Below are 25,015 nucleotides of genomic sequence, written 5' to 3'. Positions count from 1 at the left end.
AAGATAAGATAAGGTACAGGTAAGATCTGTACCCGTACAGGATCTTTAATCACTCATGCTAGCCTGGCCTAGACTGTGCGCATGGACTTTCAAACTAATACTTTTCCTTAGTAAAAGTTATCAACAAGTCAACGTGATAAAGGGTGAGATTTTCCAACTCAGCGCCTATGTGGAGCCGTTAGTAGCTGTGCTACAACGAGAGGCCCAAATTGGCGAATGCCTGAGATGTCTTCAGTGGCTATGTCTCGGAGGTAGTGGTTGGCAAACACTGTGTCAGACTTCTAAAAGCAGCCCTCCATAATTGCTGATATAGAGCAATTTCCATGCAGAGCTAGTGTTGACGCCAATGCTCTGTCTTCGTGTGGGTTGGAAGCTCTTGGAGGTTCCTGCTGCTTTATAGGCTCTCAATGTGACGGCTCTCATCCAGAACGATATGGTCATTCTTGAGACTTCTGCTGATGTCTCTGTTGATAATGGGATGATCAGGCGCTTGAATTTTCATCTCCTTGTCTTATTCTTTGAAGATATATCTTCAGGGCTCTGACCGGACACAGGATAGGTCCTCTATATCCTCTGGTCCGAGGATTGTAGATAGCGCTGGTACGTAGCAGTGTCTATCTGGCTGACCAGGTAGTTGGTTCTTGGCAATGAAGTCCCATCTAAGCTGCTGTGGCTAGCGCAAGCAGGAACAGAGTCTTCTGTGTCAGCCACTCAAGTGCAGTCTGATCTAGAGGTTCGTAGGCATCACTTGTAAGATGACGTAGAATTACATTCAGATCCCAGGCTGGAGCTTTGAGCTTCTTTTGCTGGTCTTCCAGTTTAAAAGATCTCAGCAGAGCAAGTAATTCTGGTACTCTTGTCAACTTGATGCCTATTTTCATGGTTATCACTGTACTGATGGCGGCGAGGTATGTAGATAATGTTGGACCTTTCCGATGTCAAGTCTGTCTAAGATGACACAGATATTCCGCCACTTGACGATGAGTAACTTTCATCGTAATGAAGTCTTTCCGCCTCGCATAAATCACAAACTTCAGCCACTTGTCATCATACATGTTACGAGTAGATCTGCGTAACGCTAGCATTACTGCCTTGGCTGCTCTGGCGGAGTATCCTCTTTTCTTCAAACATGTTTAGATACAGTCCACACGTGTAGCTGGAACAGTGTTGGGTTCCCGTGGACTTGCTTGGTGTGCAGACGTATGAGTAGGTTTGGCCAATCTGGTAGCTTGATTGTTGGACTTCCAAGATCTTCTATTAGGTCTAGCAACCATACTCTCGCTGGCAAGTAGGGCGCGACCAAAGTCAGTTTTAGAGCCAGTGTCTGTTTGATCTTCAACAGTGATCAGTGGTGGAAACGCATAAGTGTTTAGTCCTTCCCATGATATGTTCAGTGCATCTGTTGCCCAGGCTTGAGGATCTGGAACTGGTGAGACAAACGTCTGTAGTTGTTTGTTGAACCTCGTGGCAAACAGGTCTATGCATGGGGATCGTATTTCCCTTATGATGAGCCAATATGCTTCTGGATGGAGTATCCATTCTGTAGGTGATGGGTGCAGTGGTCGGGAGAGAGCGTCTGCAAGTCACTTTCTTGGCTCCGGGTATGTGACACGCCTTTATACAGATGTTTGCCTCCTCCATGATGTCAACCAACTGGAATGTGAGCTGTAGTAGGCTTGGTGATCTTGTAGATCCTTGCTGATTTATGGAGAATGCCACTGTAGAGTTGTCCGTGTGGACCAACAGCATTCTGTTGATCAGTGAGCTCGACCATAGTTGTAAGGCGTTGATCACTGCTTTCATTTCCAGCAGATTGATGTGAAGATGCTGCTCTGTTTGGACCACTTCCTTGATGCAACTTGATTGTTGAGATGTGCACCCCAACCTTGTATCGATGTGTCTATGTAGAGATGTGTGTGAAGGCTGGCTCTTGTAAATAGGTCCCTCTGCAGACGCGTTCTACCTGTGGGTCCACCAAAGTAGGTACCTCTTAAAATTGTCTGGCAGCAAGATAAGGTCGATGCTGTCCAGATGTTTTGTCAGGAACCGTTGCAGCGGCCTTAGTTGTAATCTTCCTGTGCGAGTCAAGTCCTGTGCCAAAGTTAGTAGACCGAGTTGACATTTACCATGTTCGTAGTGTTAACTGAGAGATGACTGCTTGTGGAATCACGGCTTGTATCTTGACCCAATGATCTTCTGGGACCACAATCCGATTCTGTGTTGTGATAATTCTTATTCCCTTGTTTGATTCTAACTCCAACTTCATCAGGTTCACTAGCCATCCTAGTTGTGTGAGTAACTTAATTGTGAAGATCAGCTGCTGTCTGAGTTGATTGGCACTTTGAAGAACCTGTGTGTGTCGTCGTCCAGATAACCGGCACTGCGTAAACCTTGATGCTGCAGATATGTGCAGATAGACTTAGTTATTCGTATGAATAATCATAGAGGCGACGATATTCAAAACGGTAGGAGGTTCCATTGGAAGTGCTAACCTCTGATTGCAGTGATGATACATCATTCTTCCCCTTATATACGCAAACGATCTGTGTTGACATCGAAGCGTTGTCTATTTATAGCAAGGCTGGCTCCAGTGTAGCATCGCAGGGGACAGGTACACATACCGACTTTTATCAGTGACAACTTCCAAAATAAACATCGTTTATCCTGCTGTCAAGGCTAGACATCTATTAGATTCCCATGATGATAACAGGCCGTAGTTGTATACTGTTTCCAAGGCTGCCGATGAAGTATTCCCCCCGTACAACGGGTTTGTTTACAAATCAGAAAACATGCTGGAGCCTGCTCTGTCAGTGGGAGGCGTTGTCTGATGTCGACCAATCAGCTTCCAAGCATGAGGTCACCAGTGTTGTAGCAAGTTGGCCTCCATAAGATCTGATGCAATTAGTTGGTTGAGTAAAAACGTGCGTACATCTACACCGCTCATATAAACCTCTCGACTAAGGGTTGCTCCAAGTGTAAATTCTTGTTTAGTGATATAAATCACTTATTCCCAGCATGACGAAGGAGGCTGTCGAGACGTATGTCTGTATGGATCTTGAAGAAATACCGATGTTGAATCTAGTTGATGGGATATAAAATCCTAATCCCCACGCTGAGTGACGAGTGTTAATAATATCATCTGTACGTCCGTTCAAGGATACTTGAAGGGCGTTGTTAACCTTAAGCCCTTTATGAAGGTCGCCTTGAGGTTCTCCAGTACTTGAGATATCAGCTTCATAGGTGATGTCATATTGGAGTCGAAGTCATCAGCTTATATGCAGTACGTGTCTCTGTTGGGTTGGAGTGAGTGAGTGAACGACAATATCCGCAGGCCATCTGCTACCCGCTATAAGACCTCAGCATCTGTGTAGATGAAGTGATTCCTATCATCAAGTAGGTTGTCGTCCGAAACTGAACTTATACAGGTATAAGGTTTGTGCAGGGTGTAGAGTTGTGCAGACTGTAACTGTAGAGATCGCACATGTAGATCTTTTTAAAACTCTGACAAAACTATCCGTTTTCATCATTGCTTCGTTTTATTCAGCCATATGGTAATGGAGTCGACGTCAACATCCTGCCTGTTAATGTAAGGGTTTGTTACCCCTAGGGTTTGCGAACCCTGTAGATGTCTGCGTTGCTGTTATCTGCCTGTAGATCTGAGAGTTCTCAAACCTTGTAGATGTCTGTAGCTTTTTCAAAGCTGTGCGTAGGTTAGAAGGTACCTTGGATATAGGTTCAATTGGAGGGATAGTGATGGAGTCGAAGTCGTCCGTTTCGCATCATATAAGTGTAGACTTCATCTTTATCCTTAGAAAGAGACTCCAAGTTCAACCCCTTGGCAATCCACGCTGTAACCTCTGAGTCTGGGACGACGAAGTGTGTTAGCAGGTCCAAAGTCTCCTGATTATTAGTGCTAGGTCTCAACGACTCATCCATCTGCAAACATTCGCGAACCTCTGTCTGAAGATATGTCCTCCCTATGCGAATGTCTATCTTGGGAGTGCTCTCTTCGCGAACCTCTATCAGTAGATAAATCTCTTCTCGAACCTCTGTGAGGTGAGCTATCTCTTCGCAAACATCTGTAGTTGGGCGATCTTCTGTGATGTGAGCCTGAGTGACTTCGCGAACGTCTGTGAGAGATATGAGATCTTGACCTAGAGCGGCTACTTGTAGGAGCTGGATCCTTCAATGTTTTCGAATGTTGAGGGTTCGCAGATGTAGAACGATGAGTAGGCATCTCATGTCTTCTATCCTCCTCCAAGATGACAGAGTCTTCCGACTGTGGAGACCTTCGCAAAGGTGTACGTTCGCCAACGTAGTCTTGAGACGTACTTCTATGAGAAGTAGGTTTGCACAGATCCATAGGTTTGTGCACGATGTCGGTAGATGAGAGGCTTTTCCTAGCCTTCGCGTCCTCCTGGAATCTACGTTCCATCATGGCCATCATCTGGTTGGTGAATTGTCATAAATTCACCCGGGTCAAAGTTCTGCATAGGTTGAAGCTGCTGTGGTGTAGACAAAGCGTTTGCGAACGCTGATGAGTTCTGTGCCTCAACTTCACTCCGAGAAGTAAGAGGTACAGTGGAAACCTGATAAGTAAAATTTCAAGGGACTCGCCAAAATTGTTTACTTATCAGGTATTTTACTTATCCAAACTTATAAAAACCTGCAAATGACAACCATAGGCATGGATAAGTATGCATATGTAACAATGAACAGCTTATCAGGGCTGGCCTCCAGTTGTCAGTGTATTGTCAACTGCTTGACGCCAGCGAGCTGTAAGTAGGATGTTTGTTTGACTGGAGACTGACACGACTGCCCCTCATGTTGGTTTATGTGGTGATTGCTAATTTAGTTATCCAGCGTCTTTTGTTAAGTAATTTACTTCCAGGGACCGTGAGAAGATGTTTACTTAAAGGTCACACGCAACGTAAAACACAACTTTGCAGATTCTGATACCTTTTCGGTATGGACATACCGAAACAAATCGTCAAAAATGCAAATTCAACTTATAAAGTTGAAAAATAACGTGATGAAAAAAAACGCGCGAAATCGGAGTTCAAACGTTTCACTAATTTTCCCCAGACTTTTCTGGGGAAAACGGGTTTCAACAGCTGGGCTGCGCTCATAGCACGTGCGCAAGTAAATAGGTTCGCGCAGCTTGGAAGCGGGTTGTCGGGTGAATACTCGGTGAAGGCTTTGGTGTGAGCTATTTTTCTAATGTTTTGTTGATATCTCACAGGCGCAAGCTTTTTATATGTTATGACAGTAAATTAACTGTTTATATAATTTCATTTGTCTATTTCACCACACGTTCTTCTTACCGAGACACTTTCTCAGTTCGATACTTAAAAGCAATGTCATTATTTAGCGTTGACAGAATTTCTAACTGTGATATAGATATGTCGTTGTCACAGACAAAACTCAATGTCTTGTTTTATTGACATCTGTGTGTCTGCCTGCCTGTCTGCTAATGACAATATTCAATACACAGCTGCTATCACTGACCACATGCAATTTGAACTTAACACCAATCAGGCTATACACCATAAACAAAATGCATTGATTTATGGCCCGAGTTCGGTCTCTGTCACATTATGTAATTACACAGACAGGCAGGTGTGATACTTGAACACATGACATGTTATGATGTCTGTTGATTGCAAAATGTTATACACAAAAAATGAGCATGTATTTACAAAACCCAACATCTCTATATATATATACGCACAATGAGCCGTGAAGGCATCTGCAAATGAACCAGCCGTTACACTTGAGTGCACACCCACCCGCTCTGACTGGGTTCGGTATCCCGGCTGCTTCGTTTCTTGGGAAGTAAACCGAAGTACACAATTTTGCACTTTCGATTTGCGATTGTACGCTTATAATTTTGTTTATATATTTTTTCGTAACCAGCAATGTATATTATATGTCATGAATAAGTGATAATTGTGTTTTAATTATGTTTGATTTTTTGGTTGCATGTGACCTTTAAGCGGTATTGTTTACTTATCCGAGTTTAGTTAACAGGACTCTAATAGTGATAATTAATGAAGAAATTTGCCGGGACCAAAGAAAAGTGTTTACTTATCAGGTCTGTTTAGTTAAGCGGTCTTTACTTAGGCGGTTTCCACTGTAGTTCGTCAAACAGCTGTCCTGCTGTGACCTGTGTAGGGGACCATCTAGTAGTTGTAGAGGTCGATTGAGTCGCTGATCTCATAGATACTTCGGGTAGAAGTAATGGGGGGTCATCAAAGACGTCTATTTCGTGCGGAGGTAATATCTCTTCGTTGAAGGATTTCTGCTACGTTGATGTACTAGCACGCGTATATTTGCCCTCCGATCTGGTAACAGATGCTTTCTTCTGCGTTGTAGAAGAACATGACGTCTTTTTCTTAGCCTGAGACAGAGTCGACTTCGTTGTAGACGATCTCTTCTTGGTCCCCTTACCAGCAGACTGCCCCTGTAACGCACTAAACATAGCACCAGTATTATGAACATCAGCAGTAGCAAGCAACATACGGTTTGAAGGCTGATCTCCAGTTTTATCAACCGTGACTTGAGATGACTTTCTCACCTGATCCATGGCACGTCTATAGATATAAGACAAATATTGATTAAATTGAAGATTTGATAAATCAACACAATAAGTACAGTGCAAGCTGGAAGAACATGGTTTTATGCACGAAGGCACTGGGGGTGAGGATCAGCTACGGATAACCTGTGCCTGCAAACACTGCAAGATTTCATGAAATGTAAACAAAGTTACATGACGATGAAAACACAACTCAAATGTAAATAATTTTTTTTACAATTTTTTTTTACAAATACTATATAGTAGTTACACCCAAATCTATATACAGCGTAATTTTGAAGAATAGGACCTAAATAAAAAAAGGATCTAATGCCGTATATGGGACTCCAGTGCTCACCCAACCATCCGCTTGGGCGAAAAGGGAGAGAGTGACAAGTTAGGCAGGTCATATGACTGTTTGCGCGGGAAAAGGGCACAAGGGAGGTAACTCGTGGGTGAGTGTATTTTTACGTCTGCTTCGGGAACTTCGAGGGATTCAAGTGTTCTCCATTCGCAAGGAAAAGGGAGATAAGCAAAAGATAATGACTGACTGAGTTTAGTTTTACGCCGCTTTTAGCAATATTCCAGCAATATCACGGCGGGGGACACTAGAAATGGGCTTAACACCAAAAGATCATGAGTCAAGATAAGAAAAAATATCAGAAATAAAATTCAAAATTTTATTGAGTATGTACACGAGAGCGAATGCATAGACACACACTGTACTCATCTGCGTTGATGGGACGACGACAACTGCTGGGCCAGGACATGAGGTCCGAACTGGTGCAGACCTTGGACGCTCGTAACTGGACTGTGACATAGGTGGAAATAACTTTAAAATTGCTAGTGTACTCCAGTACAGTGGCACATGTGAAATTACTTGCCCTGATAATTTTTCCACCATACCGGCCGCGTTCTTGTTGATTTTTTATATACACAACATAATTAACATCGGAATGTCAACTGGAAGCCGGTTCAGGGTGATATATGACGCCCGTAACCGAAAAATCCCTCAAATAATGTTACGAGAAGGCCGTGTCAAAACACCAGAAACAATCCTCCATGATGGCCATCAGAGAGCATTGTGCTTGACAACGGTACAAGAATCTGTATCAAAACGTCGCACTCACAAATAAATAATAATAATATAAAAAAAAGTTGTTATCCATAAAGTTTGTTCTATATTGTACTTCCCAACTTCTAAAATGCCACTCAAAGAAGGGAGCAGTTGCTATGTAAGGCCATCGTTGAGGCTAACACCCAGGCCTCATGTGTAGAAAAGCAGGATGAATAACCTCTTACGAAATCGGCGGCGTTTTTCAGAGGCAGCAAGTAAGATACGTAGAGCTCTGACAGAGCAGAGAGATAAATCTTTAACATCATATGGACTGAAAAATGGTTAACAAACATTCTATCCGGTTGACCGGGCATCTGGTTCTTCACGATGAAGTCTCAACGAAGTCCCAGAAATACTTTGCCATGCCTTTTTCGTTCGAAACACACACGATTAACATCAAGTGCGTGTCACTCTGACACTACTAGGAAGAAAGTTTTAAACATTATCTGTTCAAAATTCTTTTCTTGTAATGGCTCACAGTCACTGGATACCAAGTGACAGAGGACAACCGAAAGGTCCCAGACAGGTGACGTAAACTTCCTGGACTGGTCAGCAATTCTGACACAAGCAGGGTTTCATTGAATAAGCTCAGTTGGTAGGCAAGGTCCGAGGAACAGATGATTGATGAATGCTGACAGTTCAATGAATGATGACGGTTCAGTGACTTTGAACGGCCAGGGGAAGCGGTTTGGCGATATGAATTTGCTTGCCCGACAGAAAAAAACACTGGACTCGGACGTCGGGCAGTGGGTTATTTCCACCCGTGTGATCTGGATCTGTTCGGTGATCCTAAATGTTTAAACCGATTTGGTGTGGCAAAACAGTTCAGCGATTTGACGATGTAGATCGGCTGCTCTAAAAGCATCTTTGATAAGGGAGAACATTCCCCACAGTGCTTGCTCCAGGAAGACAGGCCAATGCAATCCACACATGATGAGTGTAGATGCAAGGAAGAAAATATCGTTTTACACTGTGCGCAAAATTACGCTATTTAGGGTCAACCACCAATGATTTACATGTATTTCTTTCTTTATTTATGTTAACTTGTAAGGAATACTGAGAACTTCACAATAAGTCCACACAGTGGTGCGACAGGAAGTAGAATGATCACTCTGAAGTAGCCACGTGGGTAGGTAGGGGAGTGAATTAGCAAATGACTAAGGACCTGTCCTATAAGGAGAGCAGCCTGGAGAACTGGGGCGTATGGACAAGAGAGGCCTACAGAGAAAGTTCTCATTCGTTCCACTCAGCGTCGAGGCGGGAGAGGACGGTGCAAGTCTTGAGATAGAAATAAGTTTAACAATGTATATATTTCAGCTCTTAGAACAAGTATCGTGTACTTGGGATATGATCTTGACCATAATCATGACACCCATGTTCTGGTCTTCAGCAATTAATCCTCCCCGATTACCAAATTACCATCATAACAGCATTGGGTATTTCATGGCCAACTCCTGCTCAACTCACCTATCGGCTTCCTGAACCCAGTACATTTGATGTATGACATCAGTGCAGCAAGAATGAAGATGGACGACAGAGCCTCTGCTCGACCCACAACCCCTGTCACCTGTACAGGGAAACACATGGAGGAGATGACTCCAAGGTTCTCAACTACTAAAACAACACATGAGGAAGATGAGGTACAGGCTATCAACTTCTAACAGATGACACCAGTTACTACAAGATACAAACCTCATAAATAAATATCAATATATATTACCAAAACAATCTGATGAATTGAAAGTTTCAAGAAATTTGACATCTGACATGCATACATACCGCCTCTGTGTGCACAGGGTGGACTGCAAACATCAAGGCAGCCAGAAAAGATGTCCACTGCTTCAGAAACATACCGCACATCCTGAACAAGAATACTGGTCATAAACAGAAAACCAGGAACAGACAACCATATTTTATTTTATTTATCAGGCAAACAAGCAATAATGTGAAATACATTGTATTATTTGAACTTACTTCATGAACATGATGCAGACAACTGCATGCAGTACAGCATTCACCAAGTGGTAGGTCAGGGGTTGAAGCTCACTGACACTGTAGTTGAGCCGAAATGTCAGCACACATAAAGGCCGGTAGGACTTGTGACTTCTCTCCTAACAGTTACAAATTGAACAATGGTAAAAGAGCTGTTTGAAAAACAGTTGCAAATGTGATTACTATATCTATTACTTCTAAACAATATACGGCCTACCTTTAGAATACACTACCACAAACTTTAAAAATATGTCATAATACCCTTTTACGTAATGTAATGTCATTTTGTTCGAAAGCACGTTCTCGAAACAATGCCCTATGACGCCTGCATGGCAACACGGTTGTCTGGCTCAGCGAGTGCGTATAAGCTCCGCTCACTGGTGTTTCATCTCTACGAGCTATGTCATTGCATAAGCCCAATGATGTTGAGAGTTTCCAGTAGTTGTATACCGGGGGATGCGCAATATTTTGCAAGTACCAGTTTGAAATATTTTTCTTTTTTCACTAATACGCTCAGATTTATTTGTATTACGGGCTGCTGAGGTGTTATGTTTTGTGTATTTTGTATTTTGTAATTTTTTTAATTTACATATATATTTTTGTCATACAGTAATTTGCACCATTACATAGAAAATTGTTTTATTAGTATTATATTTTTCGAAGCGGTAATAATGCATTACACTAGACACGTCAGTCGTGTTTGTGCCGGCTCGGGCAATGCATTCTATTTATTAGGATTAATTCAAGGGATTAGAGTTAGGGTTAGAGCTAAAGCTAGGGCTAGGGCTAGGGTTAGGGCTAGGGCTAGGGCTTAGGGACCTAATGCGATATAGTAGGTACATGTCCGGTGGTTCGGTCAATGCATTCTATTTATTAGGATTATTTCAAAGGGGTTAGGGTTAGGGCTTAGGGTTAGGGACCTAATCCAATATAGTAGGTACATGTCCGGTGTAATACGTGAGTACCATTTGTAGTTTTTCCTTTTTGCATTTTAATACTTTTTTTTCACACAAAAACGGGAAACCAAAAACGTCGAAAGTACATTATGAAATGGGTTAATGTAGAAATTTTGGGTTAATGGAAATTGGCCTGGAATTTGCACTCAAGCCTCTTTCACACGCAACATAAATTTTGTAAAGTAATGATTCGAAGGCTAACTCACCCTCGTGCCGTCACTACACATGCTCATGTCTCCCTCGTTCTTTAGTGCGATCCACATTATCCTTACAGTGTTCCCTACATCACTTTTCTGTCACAAAATCACTGATTTATATAAAAGCGCGTCATTCATGCATGCACCGTGAAATCTACGTCTGACGCCTGACGTCAACAACCCTTTTCAGTTTGAGGCTATATCGGCTCATTCCACGCCACACGTTAATTTGTAGATTACGGAATGGGACGAGTGTGCCAAATGGCATCGGATCCATTCGGCAATTGTCCGTAGAATAAAATCACGAGACACCAAGTCTACCCGTAGCATTCGTAATTGTCCGTGACCTATTCGACTCTTTCCGTTCATTTCCGTGACGTCACAGGAATGACTCGATAAATTTGCACATTGCGCAACAGTGTGGACGTAGCTCAGTCGGTTAGCTGTAGAGCTAACAATCCGAAGGTCGCGGGTTCGCGTCCGACGGGTTCTCACAAACTGGTTGCTTGTCTTAATGACACGTGACCTATGACAGAGATCGTCCTCACGCGAGGTTGTGGTGCTGTATTCTAAAGGTGCTCCCAATATACTTTTGAGAAATTTCTGTGCAAGGACAACATACTGCCTGTGATTGTTCTAGATGATTTAGAGACATCAGCTGATGCACAAAGTTTCATTTTGCTTACTTTCATATCTGCTCTCATAGGCATAATAAGATATGACACTGGGCACAAATCAGTGGCTATTTACATGTGTGATGAATGTATGGACTAGGCCCTAGAATCGATCATAGCCTCCTGATGGGTTAGACTTACATTTGCCATTGGTGTGCCCCAGAAGTCATTCCAGAATAATCTTGAAACTGGGGTCCGTGGTCGCAAATCCTTATTGTCAACCACAGCAGAAACATCATCAAAGACAAAGCCACAGCTGAGTGAGTTGAAATAGCATACACTGACCACACCAAGGAGGATGGCTGAGTAGAGTGTAAAAGTCTCCATTATCGCTGGTTTCCCTGTCCGTGGCCAACTTATTAACTGTTACTTCTGTCCATATCCTCCTGTATATCAAGGTAGGTACAAAAAGTAATAAAATACAAGAAATCCAATATGTCCTATGTTTCTATTGATTTCATTTCAACCCAAGGTTCATCGGTGTAATTAACAGTTATGCTCACTTTTTAGACAAATGATAGGTTTAGTGCAAGCATCTGTTTGTTTAATGAAATGAACTCGCATAGACAACTTCAGTGAGAAACTTAACTGTTCAGTATTGTCACCAGAACATTGACACTATTTTTTTCAAGGGTCATTTGCAACATGCAAGACTGCATTGTCAACAGAACATACAGAAAAAAGAGACAGCTACCTGTAATACGAATTTCACCTGTTCACCCATTACTTGACAGATGGCTACATGGGCGCGGCCATCTTGGAATCCCCGGCTTGGTTACTGATATTATTTTCTTATAACTAATTCCAATTTAGAAGCAATGTTACATTATTTAGTGTAATATCTAATAATTGACCATTTGATACAATCTAAAATAACAGAGCATACCATATTTCACTTGAAGATTATTTTGATACCATATGTTATCTTTATTTAGTGTTGAAGTAGGATAACGACAGCCGATATAATGTATTAGTTGTTATACAACCACTATTTGTCGGCTTTGTATCTATATTTAGAACAGTACCCACGTGTTAACCAGAAAGACAACATTGTTGAGTAACTGAAGAGTTTAATAACTCAGATACTTGTTAACTGCAGTAATTCTGATTATACTCGATACTATACCATTTTAAGCAGATTGTGAAAAATACGGATATTTTGACAAAGATACACACGTTGGCCCTTGATACACCAGTATAATTGAGAAAATGTTGATATAAATATAAACAAGTTGCTAACTAAATGTAGGTTACAAATGTATGTCTTTCATGTCGATTGTGCATCTATCATATCATTTTGTCCTATCTGGCCTTGTGATGTCACTAATGTGTATATTTAACGATCAACATATAATAAGAAAATGTTACAGGTAATTAACGAACATAAAAGGTATTTATATATCGCGGATGTAACTGGTATATACAAGTGAACAAGGATGGGGTTGCTTCTGTCTGGCGACCGCCTCCGTGGTGAAGTGGTTAGAGCAAAGCAGAAACAATATCATCTCTGTGTATTTTTGTAGTAGCGTTAGGATGGGGTTGCTTCTGTCTGGCGACCGCCTCCGTGGTGTAGTGGTTAGAGCAAAGCAGAAACAATATCATCTCTGTGTATTTTTGTAGTAGCGTTAGGATGGGGTTGCTTCTGTCTGGCGACCGCCTCCGTGGTGTAGTGGTTAGAGCAAAGCAGAAACAATATCATCTCTGTGTATTTTTGTAGTAGCGTTAGGATGGGGTTGCTTCTGTCTGGCGACCGCCTCCGTGGTGTAGTGGTTAGAGCAAAGCAGAAACAATATCATCTCTGTGTATTTTTGTAGTAGCGTTAGGATGGGGTTGCTTCTGTCTGGCGACCGCCTCCGTGGTGTAGTGGTTAGAGCAAAGCAGAAACAATATCATCTCTGTGTATTTTTGTAGTAGCGTTAGGATGGGGTTGCTTCTGTCTGGCGACCGCCTCCGTGGTGTAGTGGTTAGAGCGTCCGCCCAGAGAGCGGAAGGTCGCGGGTTCGATCCCCGACCACGTCATACCAAAAGACGTTAAAATATGGTACTTGTTGGTCCCTGCCTGGCGCTCGGGATTAATGGGTACAACAAGGACTGGTCGGCTCGGAGTCAGTATAATGTGTCTGAGTGGGGTATTCATGCTTCACTGCGGCATGGTATCTCAGTGGGCTAACACTATAAAACCGGCTTAAATCTGGGCTAGTACAAGCAGCCGCACATACACATACACACGTATGCACGTCGTCATATGAGCGAAATATACTCAAGCACGACGTTAAACCCAATTTCATCTCACCTCACTGCTGTCTGGCAAGAAATATAGGATTATTATAGGATGTTTATATAGCGCAACTTCACGGGAGAAAAGGCCATTCTGATATCATGGAAGTGGCTTTGTTCATTTTGCAACAGTGTAACACATCCCAGATAGCATTCAGACATTGGCCCAACGTCCGAATGCTATCTGGGATCGAGTAAGTGTAATGGTTACAGGTGAATGTCAGTCTAATGGACTCATAGTTTGAAAGGGAACCATTTTGATATGATACCTTGCACGCCGCAGTTATAAGCTCGAGAATTACGTAATTAATATAACTCGGGAAAAATAATCTGTTATTTCCCGTCACTCGTTAGTTATTGTCTAAATCATATCCGCCCACATTCGGACCAGTTGAATTATAACTGCAGCGCGCAAGGCGGCGTTTCTTGCGATTTCTTATTCCTTCTGGGTCAGTTAGGTTCATAAGTATCCAAATGGTTTCCTTTCAAACTATGAGTCCGTTCTCCTGACATTTACGATGCATCCACCTGTAACCATTACAATTAGCTACTTCCATGATATCAGAATGGCCTTTTCTCCTGTGATGTTTGCATCTGGACAAAACCCTTTTCAGTGTCCTTATACTTATGTCCTTCTTGCCATGATACTGTGCAAGAAAGCATAGAATCTCTGAGTTAGATAACCTAAAGGAAATATACGAAAAATACACAGAGGTGACATTGTCTCTGCTTTGCTCCATTATCATCGGCCACAGTTCGTGTACAGAAAATTTGGAAATGCGCATAATGAACGAAGAGCATTTTACGGAAGCCTACGGAAGCCTATTAGGGCCGCTGATATTTTTTTATTATCTTGAAAATTCAAGATATTTAGTTGAAAATTCAAGATATTTAGTTGAAAATTCAAGATACTATCTTGAAAATTCAAGATTTTAAGTTGAAAATTCAAGATACTAAGTTGAAAATTCAAGATATTAAGTTGAAAATTCAAGATGATATCTTGAAAATTCAAGATGACATCTTGAAAATTCGAGATAGCGTGTTGACATTTCACCACAAGCTCACTCTCACAGACTCTCTCCTCTGAGAAAACATGGAGGAGTTTCTGCGGAATAGGGGGGTTCCTGATGCTTCCCTTGAGAAGATAAAGTCTGGAAAGGTAAGTTTAAATTCTACTGTCATTTTTCAATGAAAATTGGTAATGTTAATTGATGAGCATTTAGAAGTTGAAAGGTAACACAACGTATGGTATGGATTTACAACATCTTCAATGTTTACAACACAGCGTTTCTGGGCTACTACCGCTGAAGGGGTCGTTGTCGGCACAGGTACTACAGATACGTACCCCAGGTACGTTTCTGTATACACAGATATGTACCCTAAACAAAGTCAAAATACAGAAACGTACCCAGTACCCTAAAAGGCGGACGAGTCCATATTCCGCAATCCAAACCCGAAACCGTATGTAGTTGTTCCTGTTCAACTGATTGCAAGTGGTATTCATATGCATCGCGAAATATTCGTTACTGTGTATTCTCATTACATACATACCGCAATCAAATGTATCTAATACAACAGCATGACAGTTCCGATCAAGAATGGGAATGGCATCGTCCTAGGGTACGTTTCTGTATTCTCATTATGGCCAGGGTACGTTTCTGTATACAGAAACGTACCTGCGGTACATATCTGTAGTACCCGTGCCGACAACGACCCCTTCAGCGCTACTTCCTGCCCCTTCATCAGGTGAATGACAGAATGTGATTTACAAGCAAAATATCCAGTGGGTACTTGAGGCCAGTGGGATTAAGTAACTGCTCATCATCTTATCACAGTATATAAAGACATAAATATGTAATGTTAATTATTTCGGCAAGATGACCTATTTCAGTATTGAATTTAGGCAACTATATAGTCTGTCTCACAGTCCCTGAACCACATTATTTCCCCTACAGCCTAGCCCTCTCTGCAATGCTGAAGCACTAAATGAAGCAAGTCTAGATTTCCACAAGTTTCCCAACATCCTCGCCAGTGGTCTTGTATCTGACCTCACATTCTCATCTGTCAACTCTTAATTAACAAGCACTTGGGATGACACAAAGCTAGAGTGGCCTTGTGCACAGCTTTAAGCATAAGGGACCGTTCATAATGTATGGCTGTGGGGTGGGGGTGGGGGGAGGGTGTGTGGAATGATGATTGTTATGGAGAAGCACATACAATGTGGGTGAACCCCTCTAAGATTCATGTACAAAGTATGTGATCCCCCTGCATTCCATGTACAAAACCAATGAATGACCCACCCATATTTCTAAGCATAATGTTAAAATAATGTTATGTACAAAAGTGCTGACCTCCTCCCCGCTAGTACATGTGTACAAAATTGATTAACCCCCCCCACCACCACCACACCACCACCCACCCCCACCCAACACACACACACGTCGTCATCACTTCCCCTATGAACGGTCCCTAAGACAGGCGCTGGTCGTTTTACTTCCATTACACAGTTTTCTTTTATTAAGGGGTTTATCTATATCCTCCCTGCTCATATTTTACAAAAGAAAAGTTTGAATTTGGAGACAAGTTAGATAAGTTTATTGCTGTTCCAGATAGATCTTGTACCTCGACATCTAGCATTCAAGTAAGAGTAGGGGTTGAAGTTTCTAAACAACACAAGTGATGACAGCAGCACTCAGAGGTCAGACCCCATGGAGATAGGACAGAGCCTTACACGAGGGCCAATACATATTCCTGTCACTAAAACCGTTATCTGATGGTTGTATGCCGTGACTTCAAATTGATAATGACCCCAGCCATTAAGCCATTTCCCAATTGTGATGTATATCTCCTATTTCCAAAACGCATTTCTTTACCATTACTGAGATTTAGAACATGTAACCATAGTTTACCTATTGAGAAGGGCCGCTGGTATAATATTACAAGGGATGAGAGAACGTGTCAACTATGCACTCCTAAAAGCATCGCACATGAATATCATTATATTTTTCATTGCTAAGCATTAGATACTTTGAGGAAACAGTATTTACCCTGCCATCTAACTCCTTTTCTCAATGAAACAAAGTTCACGAAAATATTATCAGTAAAATCATCTCGAAAAATAGTGATTTTATCAAAATATATCATACATCTATCATCTCTTGTCAGAACAAATGTTAATATGTTGTTTACTGAATTTGAATTTGCATTTGTACATATGTTTACAACACATGCATTTGTACCACCAAGGTGGTTTATTGCAGCCCCAATGTAGATGTCATTAGTCTCTGAATCTCCCAGCTCACTGAGTTTATTTGTTACTATCAAATTATAAATATTCAGTGCCTACACGTTAGTCCAGCAACTATTCAAAGTACGTCAGTTTATATTTATCATGCAATTAATGTCCGAAATTCTGTTTTAATCAGCCTGTGGTTTCTTCATTACCCTCAATAAAGCATTCAATATTGAATACCGGTATTACTGTTTGTGTAAATCACAAGCATGTCATATAGGGACTTATATTCAACCTGTCACATATCTTTGCTGTTTTTCAGATTGATGAAACTTGCATCCAGCTAATGACGGATGAACAACTGGGGGAATATATCCCACACTATGGAGACAGGTTAGCCTTACGAAATTTCTTGACGCGTAAGTGTGACAAGCGTCAAAATGAACGCAGGCATAGTCTGTTTGAAAGACTCCGAGGCAAGCTCAAAAGGCATGCATCACCTGACAAGGAGTGCGTTGAGACAAGAAGTAACAGTCCACAACACGTCAATGCAGTTAAAAAGTGCAAAACTATCGGAATTGGACTGATGCAGTTTGATGACAAAAAACAGATTTACACGCAGATCCGCACTAAGTTGGGAGGTGGGACCAGAAACACATCAATGTCCAAGTTATCCACTAAATCTGACATCCTTTCTGAAGCCAAAAGGCTTTTCTTTCCTGACGGATATTCTGTCAAATTTGGACCGGAGGTGAATTACGAGTTCGATGTCATGGACTATCAGTATGTTTCATTAGAATCTGACGTCAATATACAAAGTATTAGTGAAATCACTAAACTTTCGAACTTGCGATTTTACCTTGCCATGAAAAAAGTTCAAGATGTGAATCACGCAGTACCAGTAAATCAGCAGAAATATGACAATGTCCGCCCATCAACATCAACTAGCAGAGCATCTGGAGCTCACGACGATAGTTCAGGAGATCCAACATCCACCATGGGATTTTCTGAAGATAACCCTGATGATGACGTCTATCTGCCTAACATATTGCCTCTGCCTGAAAACCTTCTATCAGGTGCAGCAGCTGCTGCTACCGAATCACAGCAGAGCAACATTGATGTGATTGATTCCTTAATCAATGAGCTTGCTGATGAACAGTCATCAGTCAATCACCATGTCATACGTCTTCATAGAGGACATGTGTTCAAAGAGTTGAAATCACAGTTTCGACAGAAGAGGTTTAATTTTGAGAAAGATGTTTTCACCCTTCAGATGGTATTGCCCAACGGAGACACAGAAGTAGCTGAAGACAACGGTGGTGTAGTTCGAGATGCTCTGGTTGAATTTTGGGACAGCTTCTATGAAGAGTGTACCTTTGGTAGGGTATGCAAAGTACCTTTCATTCGCCATGACTATGATGATGCCGAGTGGAAGTCTGTGGCCTCCGTGCTTTTCTTTGGTTGGAAACAACAGAAGTACTTTCCGATACATCTTTCGAAAGCATTCATGTCATGTTGTATCTTTGGTATGGATTTGTTTTCTGAAAAAAAGAGTCACCTCATATCCGAGTTCCTGTCATTCCTTCCCTTTAGTGAATCCAACACTATTGACAGAGCTATGAAAGGAGACTATGAAGCTGATGAGTTGGTGGATATCCTCAGCTCCCATGAGTGCAGAGTTGTACCAAACCAGGGTAATCTGGAGCAACTGGTTGCAGAAATAGCACACAAAGAGCTCATACAGCAGCCTATGTACATCAAGAACTGCTGGTTTGACCAACTTGCAACACTTGGGTTTGAACTCGGCGATACATCTCTTGACACCCCGTACCAGTCCTTAACAGCAACGCCAAGAAAAGTCTTAAAAGTCCTTGCCTGGCCAGAGAATATGTCCACACCTGAAACAGAAACTGCAAGCTATTTGACCAAGTTTGTGAAAGAACTTGAACCAGATTCCCTGCCACGCTTCCTGAGATTTTGCACAGGAACTAACCTCCTACTTACAGATGGCGCTGGAAATCACAAACCCATCTTTGTCCGTTTCAACTGCTTGTCAGGACTTGCAAGGAGACCGGTAGCACATACATATGTGGACGTGTTCTTGAACTGCCTGAACAGTACGACAGCTACCTTGACTTCAGAACGGAGTTCAGTTCAGTCCTCAGAAGTGAAATCTGGGTTATGGATTTTGTTTAGAGTAACTAGTACTCATCTGCTTTATGATTCACATCTGTCATCGTGATGTACTTTGCTCATTTCTGAAGCCCTTTGAAATTTACCATGTTCTCCTTTTTGTGTTCAAAGTTGCAAATGTTTCTGTTATCAGTAGTTATTTTGGGGTCATGATCCTGTTTTAACAAACTCTTCATTTTGACTGTCTATTTTGATAATCACAAATTATGACGAAAGAAAATATGATCATTTACCTGCCAAAATTCTAGAAAATGATCTGGGATTAAAATACAGGTTAATGGAGCCAATATCATGTTCCTTCGATCTTAATTGTCAAGTAAAGTCTTTGCATAGTTGGTTTACATCAAACGTTGAATCTTCTGAGGAAGACAATAAAGATTCTACTTGTATGTATTTTGTTTGAGTGTATTTACATTGATTATCTCTTGCATATGTGCGTGTTCAAATGGTAATATTGAAACAATCATCAAAAAAGATCTAATAAAGATCAATATTTCTAATATGTAGAAACAGATTCCAAGGGCCAATTAAGGGTAAGGTTATAATTAAATACTATGAACCATTAGTACCATTAGTAAGTGATGACAAGAGGCATTCATGAAAAAGGTGATCATGTCCTGCCCAATGGTTCAAAATAACTTCAGAGAGCTGAGTGTTCACATGTGCCTGGTGACTAAGGCTTAGTCTCTGAATATATATAATTTTGATAGTAACAAACAAGCCCATTTAAATTGAAAAGGCGCCCTAGAGAGACCAGAGATTCAGAACCTGGGGAAATCTAGACTTGCTTCGTTTAGGGCTTTAGCACTACAGGGAAGGTTAGGCTGTAGGGAAAATAATGTGGTTCAGGGACTGTAAGACAGACTAATTGAACCAGAGACCATATAATAGAGGGACGGCCCTCCCCAACAGTTTACCACTAACCATCAGCGCTACGGCCTGGCTAGACTAAGGCTTAGTCTCTGAATATATATAATTTTGATAGTAACAAACAAGCCCATTTATATTGAAAATGAGCCCCAGGGAGACCAGAGATTCAGAACCTGAACCTGAGGAAATCTAGACTTGCTTTATTTAGGGCTTTAGCACTGCAGAGAGGGCTTGGCAGTAGGGAAATTAATGTGGTTCAGGGACTGTGAGACAGACTACGGCCTGGCATGAAACTGTTACACATCGACACCCTGCTGCTAACTTCCCTCTACCGGTACACATGCGCAACAGATGCGCAGACATTCGCAAATGAGCACTCTGGTAACCACGTAAACAATATTGCGTAATATCCGGGCCGAGAGTTAATTCCCTTAGCGGGATTTCACCGGCTGCGTTTGACAGTTAAATATTACATGGACAGCTCGAATAAACTGATTACAATAATCTTAAGTTTTATCTCATGTCAACTGACAACATCGCAGAACATGTATCATTCGCGAAATGCGTGTCGTCATTAGTCTGGAATATTTGTTTCAACATTCGGCATGGCCATGGACGACTTAATTCATTCACTGGGATGATTCCGGCTTGGACCTCGATACTTACTTGGAGAATTTACGGACTACGACAGGGCAGAGAATATAAACCAAAAATACAAAAATCAAACTAACCAAGTCAGGTAAAGGCAGTTTTAACATTACAGTTGCCAATATCCCCGCTGCTCGCCAAACGTATCATCACATGGCTAATCTCAAGATTTACTTGCAAGTATTCGTTGGCACAAAACGAGGGTGTGGTCAAGCAGTCGATGAAACATGATTTTACATTATCCAAGAGCGTTAATGTTTTTATAATGCCAGTTTGGGGCTAGCAGTGATTATGCTTTGGGCCGTATGGAGACATTTGTTGTTATTTTCAAAGGGAAGCCACTAAATACTAAAGTCACTTTCCTCCGAGCCAATAGATATTCGTGTTAAATGGGCTGTACTACATTACCCTATCAATTAAAAAAATTCAGCAAAGTGTCAACTTTCACTTGGCAGGAAAATGCAACCAATAACATTAAAGCACAACATCACACGTTCTTATATGTACAATGTATTTATTGTAGAATAGGACCATAGATCTATATGTACAATCATGTACTACTAAATTCAACCATATAGATATTCTTTCATTAAAAACACAGTAAATATGAATTTCAACTGTTGCAAATAAACTATAAACTGAATTTGAAATTGAGACTATAGACTAAAGAATATACTAATTCATTAAAATATTAAAACATGAAAACTTATAAACTTGGTGCAACACAAGGACTTAGATTGTGAATGAAAAACATGAAATCATACAAATCTGTACACAATCTAAAATAAATTCGTAAACTGATATTTTAAATGTCCATGAAGTGAATTATACATTGGATTTTAATTTCCATAACTTCTTTTCATGTAATTTATTACATATTGAATTTGATCATTTGCGACCCTATGATGGATGCATCTCAGTCAGGTTCAATAGTTGGTCAAGATCTGATCCAAATTGCAAATTTATTTCTCTTGAAATAAAATATGTTAAAACAAATTACCGAGAGGTATCATCAGATGTGCATACAGAAAGATTGTATTTCAAGCATGCACACCTATATAGAAGAAGTCAGCAGCCATCACATCAGACTTATTCACATCTTCACCATGTGTTTGTTAGACCGCATCATTCAAACGCTCTTTCACTTTCTTTCGGAATCGATGAAGACAGCTGATGGTAAGCAAGTAATTCTATATCTATTATATGGTCTCCGATTGAACCAAATATGTGCTAATATACACTGCTTCGTTTTGATGAAAAAGTGTTTCATATCTGAGGACATCAAGATGACATGCTAAACATACATAGGTGATTATACAGCAGAAGTCTTGTTAAAATGAGGGGATCACTCACTACATCAGATATGTCTGTAGTTTTCATACTACTTGCATTTCACAACAAAATAGAATAAGTATATTTTTTTGAAAATTGAGGATTTATTTTCTGTTTATAATCGCATGAACAGTAAAAACTAAAATAGTTCGCTTCTAATTTCTCTCCTCAATGCCAGATACAGATCACTTAGATCTTCCCTCTCCTCTGGAAACGGGCACTGCATTTCCTCCATGATAAGGGTGCATATGTCATGTACAGTAGGATCACAGCGCTGTTCACCTCGCATAGTACACTCTCCTTCACAGTGTGTGAGAGCCTCTCCATTGACAGATTTCAGGTGATTTTCGGCGCCATATAAACGGGGGAGTGAGAACATCACAGTTGGTTTTCCATTGGGACCTGGATTGGTCTTACTTGCCCGGATACTGTGAAAATTCCATGTTTGTGCCACTCTGTTTATTTCTTTCTGGAGGATAGAAAAACAATTACAAATTAATTAATCATGTTTGAAATTTGAGCATGTTTGACATCAAAGTTGAAACATTTTCAAAAGTGTAGCATTCTTGCTCGAAAATTTTTGTATCAACTTATAAAGCAACAAATCAATCAAACTGTGTACAATCTTAACCTTTCAGTACCATATGCATTCGATTGTTTAGATTATTTATGTAACTGAATTGTAAAGTGTCAAAATACTTGCCTGTATTACTTCTAGGAAGCAAAACTGAACTAGATTCTTGTCAACGAAGTCTCCTGTGTAGTAGCCGTCCTCTTTCAAATGGTTAAACAGATCCATCCAATGTTGTATGCACTGTTTCCTGAGAATCCCCCACCACGACTCAATGCGTTGATTGGTTACACTAGATCCGTACAAAAAGCTATGTTTTCCAGAGTATCTGTAGATATGTTCATCCCGTAGCAGATATTGCATCTGTTCTACCGATCTGTTTTCTGTTCCAGCATCAGAGCGTATCCGTTCTGGACATCCGTGCAGTCTCTTCATGGTCTCCACAAAGTACCCTGCGATTACCTTTGGATCATTGTTTGTGTTCCATGCTTCCAGCCACAAAATGTTTCTTGAAAATCCATCTATGCATCCATGGATACAGATTCCAAAGGGTTTAAGCTTGTCATATCCATCCATGTGCCACACCGCATTGGGGCCAGCAGAATTGTAGACACGGCGCTTGAGTCGACATCTGCTACGCCGCTTCACACCCTCAGGGTCAATCAAACACAATATTATTCTTACTGTCTCCTTTGATACAACTAAACCTTCTTCTTGACACTTTCTGTGCAACCATCTGTAACCTTGTCCCTTTCCAGTGGAGGTTTCGCTCGCTCTCAACAGAAAGAGAGCAACATCGAGTATATCTGAATGTTCTTTCCTTCTATATAATTTCAGCTTAGATGTTATGCGTTTAAGCGTCATAATACTAAGAACAATTCCGTGGTCTTGAGCAAGTAGGTAAAGAATTTCCTTGTTTGATAATCCAAGTGAGAAATATATGGAAATATATCTCTCCCGCTCCATACCTTCTGTTTCCCTCCGATTGCTTGAACTGTCATACTGAACAGCTTTAGTTGAAGTTTCTAGTTCATATCTTGAATTTTCAACCTAATATCTTGAATTTTCAACTTCATAGTATCTTGAATTTTCAACCTAATATCTTGAATTTCCAACTTCATAGTATCTTGAATTTTCAACTTAATATCTTGAATTTTCAATTTAATATCTTAAATTTTCAAGATAGCATCTTGAATTTTCAACTTAATATCTTGAATTTTCAAGATAGCATCTTGAATTTTCAACTTAATATCTTGAATTTTCAAGATAATAAAAATATATCAGTGGCCCTAATAGGCTTCCGTAGCATTTCAATAAGTACTGAATTTCTTGAATTTTCAACACGGGATGTTGAAAATTCAAGATACTAAGTTGAATTTTCAAGATGGGATGTTGAATTTTCAAGATAAGATGTTGAATTTTCAAGATGGGATGCAACTTGAATTTTCAAGATAAGATGTTGAATTTTCAAGATAGGATGTTGAATTTTCAAGATAAGATGTTGAATTTCAAGATAGGATGTTGAATTTTCAAGATAGGATGTTGAATTTTCAAGATAGGATGTTGAATTTTCAAGATAAGATGTTGAATTTTCAAGATAGGATGTTGAATTTTCAAGATAGGATGTTGAATTTTCAAGATAGGATGTTGAATTTTCAAGATAGGATGTTGAATTTTCAACAAAGATGTTGAATTTTCAAGAAGATGTTGAATTTTAAGAATTTTCAAGATAGGATGTTGAATTTTCAAGAATATTTTCAAGATTTAAGATGTTGAATTTTCAAGATAGGATGTTGAATTTTCAAGATAGGATGTTGAAAATTTTCAAGATAGGATGTTGAATATTCAAGATAAGATGTTGTTAAATGTTGAATTTTCAAGATAGGATGTTGAATTTTCAAGATAAGATGTTGAATTTTTCAAGATCAACCTACTTGAATATTCAACAAAGTTAAGTTGAATTTTCAAGATACTAAGTTGATGTTGAATTTTCAAGATGATGTTGAATTTTCAAGATAAGATGTTGAATTTTCAAGATAGGATGTTGAATTTTCAAGAAGATACCTACTTGAATATTCAAATTTTCAAGATACAGTTGAATTTTCAAGAATGTTGAATTTTCAAGATATTTAAATTTTCAAGATAGCAAGTGGAATTTTCGAATAGTTGAATTTTCAACATAAAAACCAGCGTGGCCCTAATAGGCTTCCGTACCATATATCCTGGTCTCTGCGACCACATACAGTCGATCTCTAACAGTGTTTAAAATAGCGACGACCATGCATGCACGACCACAGTGCGAGGTATTACTAATCGGTACTTTAACTTTAAAACGATATCGTGGTCAAACAAACGATAGATATATTGATGGGTGTCTTGAAG

The 25,015-nt window shown here is 40.4% G+C and overlaps 1 protein-coding gene across 2 annotated transcripts in view; it reads right to left on the bottom strand.

The window, feature by feature from the left end:
• LOC124288852 (protein O-mannosyl-transferase TMTC3-like) overlaps positions 1–12,290 on the bottom strand; it is a 62,528-nt gene extending 50,238 nt beyond the window's left edge. For both annotated transcript variants that reach the window (XM_046725413.1, XM_046725414.1), the window contains exons 1-5: positions 12,205–12,290; positions 11,652–11,896; positions 9,666–9,802; positions 9,471–9,552; positions 9,159–9,258 (exon numbers count right to left, since the gene is read on the bottom strand). In XM_046725413.1, the coding sequence (XP_046581369.1) occupies positions 9,159–9,258; positions 9,471–9,552; positions 9,666–9,802; positions 11,652–11,837 (505 nt within the window). In that variant the 5' untranslated portion in view covers positions 11,838–11,896; positions 12,205–12,290. The remainder of the gene's footprint in view (positions 1–9,158; positions 9,259–9,470; positions 9,553–9,665; positions 9,803–11,651; positions 11,897–12,204) is intronic.
• Between the last annotated feature and the right edge of the window lie 12,725 nt (positions 12,291–25,015).

This window comes from Haliotis rubra, unplaced genomic scaffold (genome assembly GCF_003918875.1).
Source record: "Haliotis rubra isolate DU_JTF1 unplaced genomic scaffold, ASM391887v1 Scf427, whole genome shotgun sequence".
Lineage (NCBI taxonomy): Eukaryota > Metazoa > Mollusca > Gastropoda > Lepetellida > Haliotidae > Haliotis > Haliotis rubra.
This window is presented reverse-complemented; position numbering and strand designations above follow the sequence as displayed.